Source organism: Morone saxatilis, unplaced genomic scaffold (genome assembly GCF_004916995.1).
Source record: "Morone saxatilis isolate NCDOM2014 unplaced genomic scaffold, NCSU_SB_2.0 Contig14, whole genome shotgun sequence".
Taxonomy (NCBI): Eukaryota; Metazoa; Chordata; class Actinopteri; family Moronidae; genus Morone; species Morone saxatilis.
The window spans coordinates 1,166,283-1,185,791 of record NW_023339696.1 but is presented as its reverse complement, the minus strand read 5'-3'; the positions used below and the strand labels follow the sequence as shown (position 1 = coordinate 1,185,791).

The 19,509-nt window shown below is 39.7% G+C and overlaps 2 protein-coding genes across 2 annotated transcripts in view; one reads left to right on the top strand and one right to left on the bottom strand.

Annotated features, from left to right (window-relative positions):
• zgc:158403 (tetratricopeptide repeat protein 39A) overlaps positions 1-19,509 on the bottom strand; it is a gene marked incomplete at its 5' end in the record, with an annotated part of 767,589 nt that overhangs the window by 5,878 nt on the left and 742,202 nt on the right.
• Positions 2,880-19,509, top strand: part of pdxdc1 (pyridoxal-dependent decarboxylase domain containing 1) — a gene marked incomplete in the record, with an annotated part of 30,646 nt that continues 14,016 nt past the window's right edge. The window contains 13 exon segments of the mRNA XM_035654180.1: positions 2,880-3,088; positions 8,855-8,982; positions 9,254-9,322; positions 9,676-9,759; positions 10,813-10,962; positions 12,239-12,428; positions 14,310-14,378; positions 14,472-14,550; positions 14,666-14,750; positions 14,950-14,998; positions 15,661-15,762; positions 15,982-16,107; positions 16,675-16,725. Of these exon segments, the coding sequence (XP_035510073.1) occupies positions 8,909-8,982; positions 9,254-9,322; positions 9,676-9,759; positions 10,813-10,962; positions 12,239-12,428; positions 14,310-14,378; positions 14,472-14,550; positions 14,666-14,750; positions 14,950-14,998; positions 15,661-15,762; positions 15,982-16,107; positions 16,675-16,725 (1,128 nt within the window).

Genomic DNA, 19,509 nt, shown 5'->3' with positions numbered 1-19,509 from the left:
TTGGCCCCGTTCACCAATGTGGGGCCCATTTGGCTTCATTGGTGGTCTGGTTGGCGGTCTCTGTTAAATAAAAGTTATTTAACGGGAGTTTCAAGTGGGTAGAACCCTGGGGCTCTATTTGGAAAGTGGTCCTTTAGATTAAAATCTTCCTTTTGCTTATTGAAAAAAAATTGGCGTTATACAATAAAAAATTTGATTTGAAATTTAAATTTAAAAAATTTTTTGAATTGTTTACTTAATTTATTTAAATGGGAATCTTTTTTAACAAACTGCTGTTGTTACAGGTCTGTCAGTTCCTTTCACATTTTCATTGAGTAATGAGTCTCTTGTCATTAAATAATCAAGTGATCTTTACCAAAGTCTTCTCTAAAAAGCCACTGCACTCTGAACGTTAATGGCTGTTATAGACGAATTGGAAACAAGAGAAATGCATGAATTCCTGATTTAATGGGATTCGTAATTGTGTTTGTAGACAGGGCATGTTGATGGACAAGAGATTGTGGCGACCAGCAAAAAGTCATACAGTTTGTGTGAAACTTGGTCCACATTTTGCTTGCTTCATGTCAAGTAGGATGTTTTGATCAATTCCAATGGAGTAATGTGTACGATTACATGAGTGTGAGTTAGCAATCACTGAAACATACTTAAAATTTAGGAAGGATTCACTATCAAAACGAAAAAGGGAACTGGGAAAGACAAAGAAAAGCAGTGTTAAGATAATAAGGATAATACCTTTGCTTTGGCTGCGCTCTCTCCATCCGTTACTGCAGGGGAAAGAAAAAAGTAAATAGTATACAGGATCAGCATAAAAACATACAAACACAATTACGTGGCGCGCTCTCTCTCTGTTTAAACTCTTGAGAGAGACAGAAAATTTAAAATGAACCCCCTCGAACCATGGCAGGAACGAGCGAAACGAAAAACCGAAAAGACCGTGAGGCATCGTTCATCTTGTTGACCATAGGATGCGAGTCGTGGTAAAGTTAAAAATGTGACTCGGGGTTTGAGAAGAAGATGCAACGAGCTCTTTTCAAAACTTCTCTTTCCAATTAACATGGGATAATGGGGCGTGAGAGGGTGATGTGCGGCAGCAGGCGGTTCCGCCAAAACTATTTGTCTGACAGCTTCAAGCAATGGTATCACTGGACCACAACGGAATTTACAACGTTCTATCTATGAGGTTATTTATGGAGTGAATTTGTGGCCTTGAGAGCAGGTTTAAAATTTATTTTTCAGACAAATTTTTAGCCGGCTGTCGGCTCCACTAAATGGAAGACGGCAGTTATTGGCAGTTGAACATTCTTCCAATACAACCGCATTCATTTTTTGGCCCGTTTTTGCGATTATCGGCAAAACCGTTTGGCGAAACGCTTAGAAAAAGTCATAGCACTAATTTCCCACGAGCAGGACGTTTTGTACCTTTTATTGTGTATGTGCGACCAAAACTGGGGAGAGTGGTGGGGCAAAAACGTACGGAAGAAAAAATAGGCCGAGGAAGAATAGTAGTGTGCTTTGCAGGCCACTAATAATAAGATGAGGAGATAATAGTAGTGTGCTTTGCAGCACTAATAATAATAGGAGGAATAATGTAGTAGTTGCTTGCAGGCACACTTATAATAATAAGCCGAGGAAGAATAGTAGGTGGCTGTTGCAGGACAATAATAAAGTATGAGGGAATAAGTAGTGTGCTTTGCAGGACACTAAAAATAAAGCCGAGAAGAATAGTAGTGTGCTCTTGCCAGGGACATAATAGGCCGGAGGAAGGAATGTTAGTGTTGCTTTGGCCGGCCACAGCCCGAGGAATAATAGTAGTGTGATTTGCAGGCACACTAATAATAAAACATATAGTTTATCATTTATAATTTATACAAAATGGGAGGAATAAGAAACCTAAAAACAACAGAAACCAGCCCCATTAGCAGTTAAATCAGTTTATCATGCCATCCATCATTTCATGTATTATGATGTTCCAGGAAATTGTAGAAAACATTTTGAATTTCCCAAAACGTTGTTTTTGTTTAATTATCTTATCTTTCCAAGAGCAAAACGAAAAGCCATTCCTTTCAGCCACTACATTTTACACATTGCTGTTTTCTTCCAAGAGCATGCAATACACTGTTTAGCCTTTAAGAAACAGACATGAAGTAGGGACCTGACATTGTTTAAGTTTCAAAATCATCTGGGTAAATATTCAAAATACTAAATTTAGGATTAAGAGGCACATTTTTACTTATAATCTGACTGGTCAGATCAGCACCTTCTGCCATTAAAGTTATTTAAAGAAGTGCTTTGTAGGAATATCGAATGTGGTTTTAAGTTCTTCAAATTAAATAAATGTACTTCCACTATAAAGGCCAGACACCTTAACTCCTAGAGCTCCTAATGGCATGTGCAAGAATCCACCGGGCCTTAATGTAAACAACCAATCAGAGCTGATATAAAGACACTTTGCGGTGGAGGCTTGAAGATAGTAGATAGTCCCATTCCCAGCATGCTGAAGCATCTGCATTTGACCCTGGAAATGAGAGTCAACAATCATTCTCTGCTCTGATTGGTTGTTTTCGTTCAGGCCCGGTGGATTCTTCCAAATACCATTAGGAGCTCTATTTTCACAGATTATGTCTCGTGTACTACTGTAAAAAAATATTTTTTTATAAAAAATACCTACTGCAGCTTTAAGCTCTATGAATGTATACACTAATGATATTTGTCAATGTCATACTAAACAGTTTATCTCATCAGTCAGGCTGTGTTCGCCGGTATAGAATAAATGGATAATAAATGAAAATCCGTGGTCGTCATCAGCTGTCTACCACCTGACTGGCCAGTCCCACGCCAGAGCGTGACGTCGCCGCTGCCAGCGTGGAACGCACGTCGCGCGGTAATCCAGGAAGTAAGCTGTCCGGTTCTATCTGCGGCCGGATCTCACAAGGAAGTCGGGCCAGTAAATACGTGTCAAATTCAATATTCCAACTCGCTTTCCCGAAGACTTCTGAAGGGACACAGCGACGACTCCTCGCCACAGATATCCTAGCGTCCCCCTCCACAGCAGAGCCGCTCAGTCAGGCTGACAGCGGTGGCAGTGACGGTAAGGACGGTCAGCTGTGTGGATGTGTGTGTCTGTTGCTAGCTAACCCTCTAAGTTCTGTGTGTAACCTGCTGCTGGCCGCGAACAACCTCCATGAAACGTGTGTTTTGAGTGGAACATTGCAGCTGCTCTCTCGCCCTATATAATGTGTCCGCGGAGAGACAGCTGCCGACATTGCGGTTCTGCCAGGCGAGCAGCAGCCTGATGGACTCAGACGATCCTCCTTCGCTAACATGACAGCAGCAGTGCACCTGTCAAAGCCATGCCACGTACATGCGAATGATATGAAGCCTGTATAACATGGAAATAATAAAATTACACCTTTATTGTTGGTATAACAAGTAGAGGCACAGCAATATGCCTGTAGTAATCATAATAATATTGCTAATAATCAATCTTCAATTTTATAGCTAAATAGTCATTCAAAGTGCTTAATAATCAAACTAAACATACTGTCAGTAGGTAGGGCTGCACCATGTGGTAAAAACATATTGCGATTGTGACAGGGTTCACGATTAGTGTAGGAATGAGCATTTTTGCATCCCAAATTTAATTTTCTCTAAAAAAACTATTCAAATCATGATGATGTGACATGTATTGGGGTCTCTAACAAATATGTTCTCCTAAATCTGGAGAACAAGATTTGTAGGCCAGTGCATCTCTGCAGAACTACCGAATGTCATTATAAAGCTATTTTGTCATATTTGACCTTTTTCAAGGAATTACAGTTTCTGGGATTTGCATATTGTGATTTCGATCATTTTGCGATTAGCCATACCAATAGGTCGACACATAGTGAAGATAAATCAACAAAACTGTAATAAAACAGTGATTCTTAGGTATACACATTATATATATTAAAGCTTGTTTTATTATATACACACTATAAATGTATTTATAAGTGATTCATATTTTATTTATCATTTGTATTAAATATATTGATAATTATGTCATTTAAAAATCAAACAAATGCATTTAGTATTAAGACATGTATACAAATAGTCAGTCTGGGATAACAAATTTTTTTATATGCTTTTCTCTGCAAAAGTATTATTCCCATAATTGGAAATATAGTATAATTGTCATATCTGCTGAAACTTTCACTATATCCTGATCCTGACAGTAGTACATGAGACAGATAATCTGTGAAACAATCTAGTTCCTCTGGCTCCTCCTAGTGCTCCTAATGGTATTTGCCTGAACAAAAACACCTAATTAGAGCTGAGAAAGAGATCTGATTGTTGAGTCTCCCAGGGTGTCACATACAGACACATTGGGACCCTGGTAATAAGACTCAATCAGATGTTTCCGAGATCTTCCATGTACTGCTGTCAGGACACGGTGAAACTTTCAGCAAATATGTAATTTTTATAAAAGTTACGTACTGCAGCTTTAAAATCCATAAAAACTAATCTCCTCCTTCTACCTCATTAAAACCTCCAGAATCTCTGAAAATGCAAATGTTGTTGATTTCTAAAGTTTTGCTGCTGGGAACAGTCTGTCTTTACCTCCCTCACTGTAAAGGTTCATTCTCAGGTGGATGTGCACCTGGTGCGCTTCAATTTCTACATCACTGTCAAGTTGCATACTGGACACGCATGACCTCTAAACTATTATGTGATGTCACAAATGTGCTGGTAGCCCCCCCCCCCAAAAACATAAACACCCCCCCTAAAATCAGCATGCATCAGTGAGCACAGGGAGACACTCTTCTCTACCTTTCAGCAGATGAATGTGAAACATCCTCTAGTGTCAAAACCTCTGCACTTCACCATAAATCATAATTATGAAAAAGATCAACGAAACACTGATTCTCTGGACTGAGGGGGCTTTACTAATAAAATTAATTCTGTATTAAAACTTTAATAAAATGGTTGCAAACAACTAACAACATTAAAATGAAAGTAGGACTGGCAGACAGGATACATCGCATACCAAATATCCGATCATAATAGTAACAATATGTGTCTTACAGAAGGTAGGTATAACTATATTAGTTATATTTAGGGATGCCGGATATTGGCTTTTCTGCCGGATATCGATATTCCGATATTGTCCACTCTCAATTTCCCCAATTGATATACAAACGTATATGCAGCTTTTTACACAAATGTTTATGGTACCAACATACATATTCTCCTATTGTGAATTAACACATTATTGCCTAATTTTATTGTGATGCCCACTGGATGATACATAATGCACATAGTTTCCAATGTAAACCACTGTCGGTGCAAATAAGGAACTACTTCAAACTTTCATTGTATTATACTGAAAAGGAGCGCTAACGCTAATCGTAGTACACGTATCGCTGCTAAGCGCTACTTTGGTTAATGGTGTTTAATTGATATTATGCACTGAAGGGAGTTCTAATGTTATTCTAGCCAATTGTTGTTTGGTTAAGAAAGTCATAAGCAGGGTAAATATTTAAGGTGCATTGCATTATTTTGTGTTAATATTAAAATCATTCAGCTTTAAAGCTGTTTGCTGTTAGCCACGGTAGGCAACCCAACCAGTCTAGCTGTAGTTGTTGTTGTTAACGTCATCTAGAGCACGCCGGTAAACGTCCCATGCTGCTGTTTATGGCAGGCTCGGAATGCTTTTAAGCGTACGAACAAACATCGTTATAAAACCGATACCGATAATTCGATATTAATTTTTTGTGAATATCGGCATCCTCGTTTATTAGGATACATGCGATAAAGTTTTTTTTTTGTAATCGTTACCGTATATGTCCACAATACTCTGATTTGAAGCAAATATAACATGTTGATGTATTTAAATGTTTTCAGAAAGTACCTATAAAGTGTCATTACTTTAATTAGTTTACATACAGATATTATTCCCAGATTTTATATACAGAGTGCCCTTTATCCCCAATTTCTATCTAGGTTCCACTTTGTAGTTATTAGAAATATCGAGAGATAATAAATCTGGATAATTTAAGGTAATTGTTCTTCATCCTTAGTCTTATAGTAGATCAGGGTTTTTATGGGAAGTGTGTGTCGCTGTGTCTGTGCGCAGTTGTCAAAGTAAACATACAGTGTGCAAGAATAAGTGTCACACCCACTTGAATTTCTATTGTATTCTGTCTCGAGGCTTGGCTTACAGCATATCAAATATATGGACCGTTTTATTGCGCTAGAATTAGAGGAGGTTCAAGTTTGTAATTGTGAAAAAAATGTGAATTTTTACACCAAAGGTAGAACTTATTTTTGAACCAAATTTCATGACATCCATCAGTCTTTGCAAGAATTCACTTAAAACCAAATGTCAGTATCCCATGATAGTGAAGTATCACGTTCTTTTTTTCTCACTGTTCTTGAATATTGGCCTGATACAGGAATTTTACGTCCATACCGATAAGTCCGATATCATGCCATAGCCTGGATAGCATATATGCATTTTGTCAGCACGGGCAGTGCCCGCTCTCGATTGGAGACCTGAATGCCCGCAGTGAATGCTGTTCAAAAGTGACGTTGGGTATAATCAGAAAAAATCTTTTGACTGGGAAATTCAAGAATACCCTCATGTCGGAAAAGAACTCGTTAACTCGGTCTAATTTTTGAGGTGCTGATTGAATTGGATATCCACAGTATTTTTTCACAGTCTCCACAAGACAATAGAAAAATGAACTTAAAAAGGCCGAAGAACGGATCGCAAGGGAACAGGGAATTTTCCGTCACCCATGATGCAGCACGTTAGGTTTACGTTTCAAAAAATACATGGGTCGTTGTGTGGGACTTTTTTAGTTTATTGAACCAGGCCAGTCGCCTTGTTATTTGCCAGCAAGTTCCGACGAGGGTTTTCCACGGACTCCAACACACAAAATAAGGAATTCCCCTTCTGGAGGACGTGATTCACTACGGGGATCGGTGGTTTATTTCCATTGGAGTAGGAGGATGAATGTGGGTGGATGAAGCCATGAATGGAGGTGTGTTTTAATGGAAAGGTGTGTAGCAATGTGATTCTGACTTTGCGGGCGCTACAATGTATATGTTATATATATATATATATTGCGTTATATTGTTACATTCCTACTGGCAGGTGAATCATGTGGCTGTCACAGAGACAGCAGTTGGAAGGGAACATTCACAAATAGGAGTTTTTGTTTTCTTATATTCAGATCTTTTCAGGAAACTTTTTTACTTGTCAGTCCATCAATTAGCAGCAGGTGTGGACGATCCAAAGAGCAAGACACGAGTACTTTCTGTACTTTTAATAAATATTTAATAACTTTATTACAGAAATCTTGGATCATCTTCCAAAAGACCTCTCTGATTCAGACAAGCTCCTGCTTTGTGCCAGGTTCAGCCTCCTTTGGAGTCTTTCATCAAGTGCCAGACAAGCTCGACAGGTTTTAAATCGGGTGACTCTGGCGGAGTCCTCACCCTGTTTATTCCCTCTGATGCAATGCAAGGGTTCTTGCAACTTCTTTGATGATGATCTCAAAATATGTCCCACGATTCCCTCAAAGATGACCATTGGACCTGCACCATGTTGTGAAATCATTCCCCAGATATGAAACTTCAGTGGCTGTTTGGGCTGGGCTATGATCTTTCAGAAGGCCTAGGTGGAAGTTAGCATCACCCTGGTTCCTTCCACAAAAAGCCCATAGGATTTAGATTATTACAGAAAATAAGCCTGATACTTACAAGTTTAGTTCAGCAAGTTAATCTTCACAAATGAACTTACACTTTTTGATTAAATCTTGTTATTAAAATCTAGTTTCTAAGTTTGAGTTAGAACAGTTTGCAAGAGTTTGAGAATAAACACAACAGGGCTGTAAAGTCAGACTAGTGAGTAGATAAGTCTCCATGTTTTAATGTTACCAACAACCGCCGTTAGCAACCGCCTTTTTTAAGACTTATCTAAAAGCTTCAAAATTCACATACGACGTATTTTATGTCACAGAACAAAGCATGAAAATCTCTTAAGCTTGTGTTAACCACAGACCCTATTTTAAGCATCTTACCAAAAACCCATTCAAAAACACATTTTTTGTTAGCTAAAATGCTAACTTTACGCATTCCAGCTGTTTACGAGAAGTTCCAGGAAAGCTACTGTATACACACTGTTGTGAGATTGTTGACTTGGACATGAGCGATGTTAGACCACCTGGCATTCATCAGTAAGGGTGTAAGAAGATATTTTAAAAAATTAATATTTTCTGGAACTATAACCATTTTCTTAAAATTAGGATTCAAAGAAAAAAATCACAATATATCAGACCCATGGCTTCACTATGGTGGTGGTTCAAATTTCCCTTCCCCTCATGTATGGATTTATGCTGATGAACTCCTTTAACAGCAGACAATTTCATCATCATCCAGTTTCCTATTATTCCATAGCTATCTATATACTGAATTTAAACATCATAAGTATAGAGTATATAATTGTCACTTATTCCTTGTGTTAATTAATGGAGAGAAAAAAAATAGTAGTTAAAATCAGATGTTTAAATTAAGTAGTGTGCTGCTGTTTTCCTGCTCTCATGGACTCCCCCATAACTAAATGCAGTCCAGTTTACTGGGTTAATTTTAGGTCTGAAGGGAAACAACAGAGGCTTTAATGGGTGTGTATAAAATGTTTACTGTAAGTTATGATCTTCACAGCCTGTTCAGACCAAACAGACCCTTGGGTTGTGCTCTCAATAGATAACTATCTAACTAGCTATACTTTTCTCTTACTTACTGTCTGCTGTGTACAAACTTTAACATGTAGCAGCATGTTTGTCCTAATATTCTCTCTTTAACTCTCTCCCAGCACACACACACACACACACACACACATCACATCACACACAACACCTCTTAGACGATGGTGGACTCCACGCTGGCTCAAGTGGGCAAGAATCTGAGTCAAGCCATGAGAATACTGGAAGACGGACAGAGGTAAGACTAGAGACTTACCTTACCGTTAATTTCGAACACAGGCATTAAGTCTGGTGGCTGGGCCACATAAATGCAACAAAATACCAATATAGAGTATCTTAAAGCTGCAGTAGGTAACTTTCACTAAAATGTTTGTCATATTTGCTGAGACTCAACAATCAACGACCTTTCTCAGCTCTGATTGGTTATATTAGTATATAGTTACCTACTGCAGCTTTAAGTTTCAGTGTTTGAGTTCTTTAAGGTTTATCTGTGCTGTGCATCTCTTTAGAGAACTGGAGGCAGGAACAGAGAGGTGGCGCTTCAGCAGAACCAGCATCCCTGGACCCCTGCAGGGAGAGTAAGACACACACACAAAGGGTGTTTCACAGTTAATGAGAGCAGACCCTGCTGAACACATTACTATGAAAGAGTTGTTTGCTCTGTCTCAAATGTTGGAAATACAGCAGTTTAAAAAAGTTTAAAAAGTTTCTGTTGTACTTGTTAACATCGGTGTCAGAGGGGCATTGTTTGAAGCTCATTGAGCAATATGTGTAAGTTTGGTTACTTGGATAGGTACATTTAATGAGAGTGGATTTTGGTTTATCTGTGTTTTATACAAAGTATGGAAATTGTGGGAGTTTGCAGTGTTTAAAGGTTGTGTGATAAAAGAGCCTGAAGCTAATGATTGGTTTCTTTGCGTTTCCTGTGCAGTGGTCAGGATGTTGCCACTGTACTGCACCTAGTTCACAACCTCATACATGAAGGGGAAGAGGAGGAAGACAAGCCCAGCCAACAGTAAGTAGAACTAATCAGTGAAAAAATTACATAAGCATACTGTAGTACTGTCTGCATTTTGCACTTTGACTGTAACAAGTAAAGCATTAGTGTTTGTCCTTTTCTAAATCATGTTAAATCCATAGCCATAAAATATTAAGTAAAGAACTATTTATAACTATGAACAAGATGGTGCAATGTTTGTGGTGATTATAGCACTTTAAGATGTCAAGTCATGACAATGAAGAAGCTGAGTCATGTCAGGCGTGTCGTTTACCCATAGTTCCTGTAATTCTTGTACAGTACATGCATATATCTGGTCTATTTCTGGACTGTTAAATATAGAAGCTGCTTATATAAAACAACACCCAGAATAGCCTGATTGCTATAAGGAAATTAACAGTGTCACAATACAACTAAAGCTAATGTATTTACATCAGAGAGTAAGTACTCCTCTATGCGATTAACAGGATTCCCACGTGCCCTGGTAAACCTGGAATACCTGTATTACATGTAGATGTAGGGACTAGTTTTCCAGTCATGGAAACACCTGGAAATGATCTATGTTGTCCTGAAAAACTTTATTTGTATTTTAGTCCTGCACTCAGATCACCTATATAAACCTTAGTGCGTATATTTTTCGAAACTTCACTGTTAGTAGGATGAGCTGCTCGCTATGATACTTCAAAACGACATCGATTTTACTGTTAGAGGAAAACTGTAGTAAGCTGTAGTCAATTCAGCTGAGAGTGAGACTGCAAGAGTAAAATCAGCTGTGGTCAGAACAGCCAAGAGCACCACGAAGCAAGCTAACGTGGAGCATCCTTCCAACAACTGACCACCTACCTGTAATGAACCTGAGACACTTCATCAGGAATAAAACTGGAGTTAAATGTGTCAGTAAGAGACCTACTGGTAAATTTATATGAGCATTTGTGAGCAAGTGCTGTCCTGTCCTGGGATGGTCCTGGAAAATAATTTCTTAAAAAGGGTCTGAATCCTGAATAAGTAAGGAATGAAATAGACAGCCCTCAGTATAAAGTGTGTGATAAAGCTGTTGTTTGATGTCTCCAGTAGGATGCAGAATGTGGGTGAACAGGGTCACATGGCCTTGCTGGGTCACAGCCTGGCAGCCTACATCTCTGTCCTGGACAGAGAGCGACTGCGGAAGCTGACCACTCGGATCCTGTCTGACACAACGCTGTGGCTCTGCAGACTGTTCAGGTAGGCCCGTGGACACAACCCTGCAGGATCCAAACAAATACCTTCTGTTTGTGTCAGTGACATGATGGTTACACAGATAGTACCTGCACAGTAGCTTACTATAGCAGCTGCTGTAGAAAGACAGGACAGCAGGTCACATCATAGTGAGTAAAGTATATTACAGTATTGCACAAATGTGATGTATATAGAACATCAAATATTCAAACATGTTTGGAAAGAGAGAACAAGTAGGTCTAAAAAAGTCAAGGTCAGGACAAATGAAAAAATACATTTCAGGAAAAGTGGTGAATCTTTGGAATTTAAAAATGTGTAACATTAAATAATTGTTCAATATCTCATAATGCTTTGTGTACACAATAAGCAGTTAAAGCTGCAGTAGGTCATTTTATTAAAACTATTTGTCATATTTGCTGAAACTTTCACTATATCCTGACAGTAGAACATGAGACAAATAATTTGTGAAAAAAAATCTGGTTCCCCTGACACGTTCTTGTGCATTTGCTAGGTGTCCAGGGTGTCAAATATAGATGCTTCTGGACCCTGGGAATGGGACTCAGTAATCAACTATCTTTAAGCCTCCAACCAAAATGTCTTCTATATCTTTCTCTTCTCTGATTGGTTGTTTTCCTTTAGGCCCGGTGGATTCTTTCAAATACCATTAAGAGCTCTAGGAGGAGCCAGAGGAACCAGATTGTTTCACAGATTATCTGTGAAAAAAAGATTCTAGGCAATTCAGGGTCAACTGTTAAATGTATTGCCAACAAATTCTGATAATCGATAATTGAGTCATTTAGGAAGTCCAGTGTCCAGGATTTAGTGACATCCAGTGGTGTACGCCCCTCTTTTCAAGCACAAAGGATAAACTATGGCAAAAAACATGAATGGTATATCTAGAGACAGTGTTTGGTTTTTTCATTCTGGGCTACTGTAGAAACATGGTGGTTCAACATGGCGGACTCCATGGAAACTGACCTGCAGCGTCTGTAGATAAAAAATGCTAATTCTAAGGTAACATAGACACACAGGTTCTTATTTTAAGGTGATTATACACTAATGAATATTATATTCCATTTCAGCCAATATATCCTCCTAAATGTTACACGCTGGACTTTTAAGATATGATTGAAAACTGGATAAAAGTAATCTGCGTTTGAGTGAAAATTGTATTTTCTCTGACCTTTTACCGTCTTTTGTCTTTGTAATAACTTACAGTAACTCTGGTTGCTCTCTGCATTCAGTGCTCTGTCTTTAGACACCAATCTTATCTGTCCCTCAGGTACGAGAATGGCTCAGCCTACTTCCACGAGGATGACAGGGATGGCCTAGTCAAAGTGTGTCGGCTGGTAATTAATGCCCGTTATGAAGAATATGCTTCAGAGGGCTACGCAGTCCTCAGCTCCAAACAGCCAGTCATCTACCAGAGTGCTTCCGGCAGGCCTGGGCTGGGACAGCACCTGTGCAGCCAGGTAGGAAGGAAGATACTCACACACCATACTAATGATGAAGAGTAAACTCCATGTGTGAAAATGTCATGTGAATATTTCTCAAGTGAGAGCCAGTCCTATACTTCCACTGGGATTTTAGAAACATTCAAATCCTCCATCCTCCAGGGGGCTTGAAAAACCTTTATTTGCCTGGAGGCAGCTAATGAATTTCAACAAAGATAAAAGGTAATTCTGGTATTTTTAAACATGGGCCCTATTTTTACATATTTTGGAGTCTAAATCACTATTGGGTACAAAAGGTTTCAGAATTGACCGAGTAGATCCCATCAGCCTGTAGCTGACATCATCAGACCCGTTGATTAAAACTGCTAAAAAAAGACAAAAGACAAAGGACGTCCTGGAGGGGCTGCGAGCCGAGCTCCTGCTAACGTTAGCTCAGCTTGTTTCTCTGATAACTTAAGATCCAGACGTCAGATGACTAAAATCCTTCATCCGGTTCAAATCTAGAGTTGAAAAGCACCAAGAGTCGTAAGGGGACAGTGGGATGGGTGTAAAAATGGCGGCTGTTCAGACTGGGATAAAAAGTCGAGATGGTATGACAGCTTCTGAACTGAATTGAAAGCCTTTATTGTCGATTGTACACGAGTACAATGAGATTTAGGCGTTTTCCACACCATACCTCATTTGGTCCGGACCTTCTGGACTTTTTCAGTTTGGGTTCCGAAGCCAAAATTGTAGGTGAGAAAGGGTGCAAAATCAAAAGACCAACAAATTTGAGGTCCGAACTAAAGAGTGGTCTTGGTCCGGATCAAACTTGAACCATGGTTCAGTCGGTTTACCGTATGAAACACTTTTTTGATGGTTCGGACTTTCGGACCAATTACAGGAAGTTAGGCATACGGTACCATAGAAGAAGAAGAAAAAAAAAAACGCGAAGAAAACCCCCGGAGAACAAGCAAAAATGAGTCGGTGTAAGTACATTGGGAGAAGAGGAGATTAATATGTTTTATGTTCGGTAGTAATACCATAATAACGCAAACGGGATTTGCTCAGTTCATTTTATTCTACGGAAAAAGACTACCCGCCAAAATGGACAACACGCCAACGTCAGACGCACGGCCGTCTACTCACCATTCAAAGGGAGACGCAACACACGTACGTGGCGTGATACACGCCGTAGGTAGTGTCCATGAAAGTGCTTTTAGGTGCGCTAGGCAAGAAGTGGTACTATGTGAAACCGAAAATAATGGGATCAAATGTGATACAATGTAATTAAACACGAACGTTGGTCCGGACCTGGTCCAGACTTTTAGGTGTGAAAAGGCCTTAAGAGCAGCTCCGTAAAAGTGCAACAAATAATTAGCACGATAGTAAAAGACTATATACAATACAATAAATACATTTAGTAGAAAGCACAAATAGGGAGAGCTGTGAGCCGCTGCGTCTGTGCGCGCCGCCATGTTGTTGGCAGACAACCACAACGCTGACGCAGGCACAAAGGGGATATGATGCCATTGACAGGCGACCGGTGAAACGCAGTGTTACCTGAATAAAATGGGAGATTTTTTTGACAAAATCCTTTGATGTGGTCATTTGCCCATGAAAGGATTGCGTTGCATTATGTTGCATTTTGCGGCTGCCAACTGAGTCAGTCTGTTGGAACAATTCCAAAACCTTTTTTATACCAATTAGTCATTTAGACCCCAAAATATGTAAAAAATATCAGAATTGCCCTTTATGTTTTTAAAAATATTCTTTTGGTAGCACTACTAGTATTGTATAAACATAGGCAGAATTGTAATATGTATATGGACACATAAAGTGTCACACAGATTTAATTTAATTTTATCCAGTTGCATACACAATAGAAAGTGATTTTAATGTCAGTCTCTGTCTCATTAGCTTGGCTTGCCACTCTCTAGTCTGTGCACAGTCCCATGCAACACCGTCTTTGGATCCCAACACCAAATGGTAGGAGAGTCCAAGTGAAAAACCCTTTGAAAACACACTTCCAGATTGTTAAAAAGAATTTCTTTTGACTCGTATCCTGTTTGTCATTGTCAGGACGTTGCACTGTTGGACAAACTGATCAAAGAGGACAAAGAAGCTGGGAAGCTTCCTTTGCTGCTTATCGCCAACGCAGGTGAAGGAAAATAACAATCCGAACAACTCTTCACTATCTGTTACATTATGGGAATTACAAATAGTTTTTTTTTCTGCTGTTGAAATTAGGTAATTTGAATGTGTGTTTTCCCCAGGTACCCCTGGGGCAGGACATACAGATAAGTTGGGTCGTCTGAAGGACCTTTGTGATCAGTACAGCATGTGGCTCCATCTGGAGGGGTGGGTTGATTCTCTTACTCTGTACAGTATATGGTCTTAATGTAAAAAAAAAAAAAAAAAGGTTTTGTTTTGATAAACATGCAGTATCACCACTAGAATGTATTTCTTTAAATAAAAATGATGACCAGTATAGTATTGAAGGCCCAGTTCTCACTGCTGTTATATTAACATTTATATGTTGTTGTGTTTTCTTCTTTAGGGTCAACCTGGCAACCCTAGCACTGGGTCAGGCCACCTCTGCGATCATGGTAATCTCATGTTGACATATTCTCATCCATTTAGGGCTACTGCAGCACAAAGGTCAATATACAATACGCAGACTGAGATTAAAGGTCCAGTGTGTAACATTGAGGAGGATCTATTGTCAGAAATTGAATATAATATTCATAGGTATGTTTTAATTAGTGTATAATAACCTGAAAATAATAATAGATGTGTTTTCGTTATCTGAGAATGAGCCATTTTAATCTATAGCAAGCCCCCAGAAAGAGCGCCGGGCTTTGAAGCCAATCTCACTTAGTGGCCAAACCGTGTAATTATAGCAATGATGTCTGTCACGTGATGGCCCAAAAAGACTTTTTCCCATAATACATACACATTTTGAGCGTCGTAACCCCCACAAAATGACTCATTTCACTATCTGAATTTGATCTATTCAGTCCAATAACATTTTGAAAGGCTAGAAGAGCCGTGTGATTACAGATAAAGGTATAATCATAAATGTGTAAAAACCTAGAACTGAGATATGAAGAAGACAAATACAAGCAAGCATAGTGAGTCTCCACTCTCCCTCCCTGTGTTATTGTCTCACTTTGATCATATGAGCCAGACACCCAGGAAATGCCAGCTCATGTTTGACTTTCTCTTGTGACATGTGTGTATCCATGTACATTATTCTTTCCCCTTCCAGGCTGCCAACAGAAGTGACAGTATGACACTGACACCAGGTCAGTGGCTGGGACTGCCTGCTGTAAGCGCTGTCACCCTCTACAGACACGAAGACCCAGCACTGGTAGGCTCATAGCATCTCATACAAATTGATTCAACACAGAGCAATACATGTTTTTGTGCCATTCTTTTTCAAACAGATTGACTGAAAGTGATTTAAACTTTCCTTCAGTAGCTGCTAGTTGATGTACCCACATTAAGATTGGTTCTTAATATCATTAAGATTAATAGCATTCAGTTCAGCTCTCCATGTCTAAATGACTCACTGCTCTGTTTGTCTCAGTCTTTGGCAGCAGGTTTGACCTCCAGCCAGCCGGTGGCAAAGCTGCGAGCGTTGCCTCTCTGGCTCTCCCTGCAGTACCTCGGTCACAATGGAATTGTTCAGAAGATCAAACATGCCACCGTTCTGGTGAGCATCACTTAACTCCCGCCTAAACCACAAACTGTCATTTTTACTTTACTGTTTGCATACAGATTAAACAAAGGAGAGCGTGGTTATGTGCTGAAACTATTTCTTGGTAGTTTGCATGCAGCAACTGTGCTCATCTTCCTGGAGTCCCACACTGAGGTTGCTAGGTTGGAAACCGATAAACCAAACCAGAATGCTGGGCGGATGGATACACTATTATTGTTTCGCTTTATTGGCTGCACAGTTTCAACTGGTCTATAGAAGGAAACAATGGCAGCTTGTGTGTTACATTGGATGGACTTACTGAGAATGACTAGGAAACTGTTTACTGAGCTAATAAATCAAGTCATAAGTAGGCTAATTTCTCCATAAGACTCAGCACGATTAGACTTCTTTTTTGCAGCCAGTGGATGTGCCCCCTGCTAACCATTCAAAAGAATGCAGGTTTAAGACCCTTCAGCTTCATTTCACAGACCTGGAAGCTCTATCCACTAATTATATACTATCAATGGCTAAATATGTAAAATAATATAAAAATAATTTCGCCTTTATCTCTCTCTTCTCTAGAGCCAGCAACTGCTGCAGAAGCTAAAGACTCTGGCCTCCATCAAAACATCAGTAAGTGTTTTCTTAATGTTCTGCCATAAATTATAAAATAATGTCTACCACAATAAAAGGTGAACAGGCTGGCAGCCAGGTCAGAGTGTGTGAGCTTACTAAGACATAACAAGCATTGTTATTGTATGTTCAGTTTCCATTTTATAACTCACCACATGATATGCAAAAATGTGTCATCATGCCTCGTTATCTAGCATTTTGCTAACAATAGCTAACTAACTTAAGATGTGACTATATAGTCACTTTTATCTTTTAACCATGTTCAAAATGTGGTCTTTTCAACATAGACAAGCCTAGCATGTAGCATATCTAAGTACAGGAAAGGAGAAAGTTGAGGTTCTGACTGAGGCTTGTGCAATTGTCATTGGAATGCAGAGCAAAAAGGGGCATTACTTATTTGGCAGCTTAGGTCCTGTTTTATTTTTAATCAGAAATTTTGTACAATGATCAAAGCCTCTCCATGTATTCAGAAATAACACGTAGAGCGTGTAACACATGAAGATATGACCTCCAGCTGTTCAAAGACAAAACCCATTTGTGTTTGTAGGATGTCCTTGAGACTGAGATCTCTCTCGCCGAGGCTTTGGTCATGGTAAAACCAGAGTTGTGTTCATACTGAAATGGTCACAAGGGTGACCTAAAGGCTTGTTCACTGACATTCATATAGTCACTGAGATGTAATGTGATGTGAATTCATCCCAGAAATGTGGCTGGGATTTGGGATTGGTGGCGTTATACATTAACACTACTGTAATCCAGATGCAGTGAACAATCAAGAGTGTTGGGGATCAGAATCATAACACAGTGGTACTCAAACTAACAGTAGCATGGTAAAAGAACAATGCATTTCAGTTTTGTGACAGCCAGCCGCATTCACTGTGAAGAGGCTGTAGTTTGAGTACCACTGTGTGAGTCAGATATGAATGTGTATGAGCTTGCAGGTCCATGTGTGAGTCTTTTCTGTATGGCTATAGTTATAGTCAGTGTGGGTTGCCTTGGTTCCAGGGCGTGGTGTCGCCGATTCCGCCCATCTCCGGGGCTTCACTGCGGGACGTTCTGGGCTCTCTCATGCTCTCTATTGTAGGTGGGACCAAGCCTCTGCCTGTCTCCCTCACTCCCCCCTTCCCCTTCCCCTCTTTCCTCCCTTCTCCTCCTTTTCTTTCTTCCTGTCACTTCTGACCATTTTCCTTCATTCACATCAGCTCAGCGGTATTTGGGTCTCCATTGGCTGATGGACTGTTCACTTCTTCCTAATTGTTTAGGATGTGGACCACTCAGGCATGTTATTTGAGGTACTTCAGGGAATGCCTCTCCACACTCATTATGTTTTGTTGCCTTTGGAAGAAACACAAGGGTCATGAATAATTAATAAATGTGTCATGTGCTGTATCTGTATATCTTATTACTTCTTTTAGTTTAAAATCAAAACACTAGTTGGTGATGCCCCCTGTTAGGATGCTTTCCACAGCAGCAGAGTAGATCCTTCAGATGCTGAAAAAGAAACTTTGAATTTCTTGCTGCCTGAGGAGGTAAAGGCATTGCTTTACCTTTTTTTGCCAAGATTTCTTTGTGTGTGGACATGTCAGATTCTCTGTGATGTGGACTCCCAAGGACCTGAAGGTGCTCACCCTCTCTACAAGAGTCCCATCAAGTCCCTGGGGTGTGTAGTTCCTCTGCTGCTTCCTCCCAGAATCCACAACCAGCTTCTTGGTTTTGCTGGCATTCAGTAAGAGGTTGTTGGCCTGGCACCAGAGTGATAGCTATCCCACTTCTTCCAGGTGGCCTTCTCATCTCACTACTGTGTCATCAGCAAACATGACAATGGAGTTGGAGCTGTTTTGACCACATAGTGATGTGTACTCGGAGTACAGCAGGGGGCTGAGTGCACAACCTTTGGGGGACACCTGTGTTGAGGATAAGAGGATTGGAAGTGTGACTGACCACCCTGACCTCCTGAGTTCTGGCAAGTCCAGGATCCATGCTCAGAGGGAGGTGTTTGCTCCCAGGTCCATCAGTCTGGTGGGGAATATAATACTGAAAGCTGAATTAAAGTTTATAAGCAGTCCATCCATAATGCTAAGATAAAATTTCAGGTTTTATCCTGTTTCTTTGAAGCCTGACCAGTCTTCTGAACCTTGCCTGTATGTCTGATTTTTTCAGTGATTCAAATAGATCTATCCTGCTCATTGATGGCTGCGCCCAGATTGGAAAAGGAACAGTGCCAATTAGAGCTTTGTTTGCAGGATAATGGGATCTATGAAAAATAGTGACAGAAAAATTCGGCAAAAAATTATAAATGACATCAGCGTAGCTTTAAAGGTTGTAAGTTAACTTCAGTTTTTTTTTATTTTACCATTATCATGAAAAAGTTTTCAAGACAAAGAGTGAGCCTGGATTACTGCAAATAGAAATATTGACACTCAATAAGAGTTATGTAGACTGTAGATCTTTATGATCCTTTAACAAATAAAGCAGAAGCAAGGTAGGGGCAGGGCTCTGGGGGTCGAGGACTCTGTCTGTCAGTGGATCAGGCCTAGGGATAGGAACTGATAAGACTTTATTGATACCAGTACCATTATCAATTCTGCTTATCGGACAGATTCTTTGTCGATGGTGGCATACGATTCTGATGGATCAGACAATTTGGAACCAGTTCTCAATTCTTATACCTAGTCAGGCCACCACTTTTGGCCAGAATTGTCTCAACAAATATTGGATGGATCGATTGATTGCAATTTGGTACAGACATATTCCTAACAGGATAATAATACATTTTATTTAAAG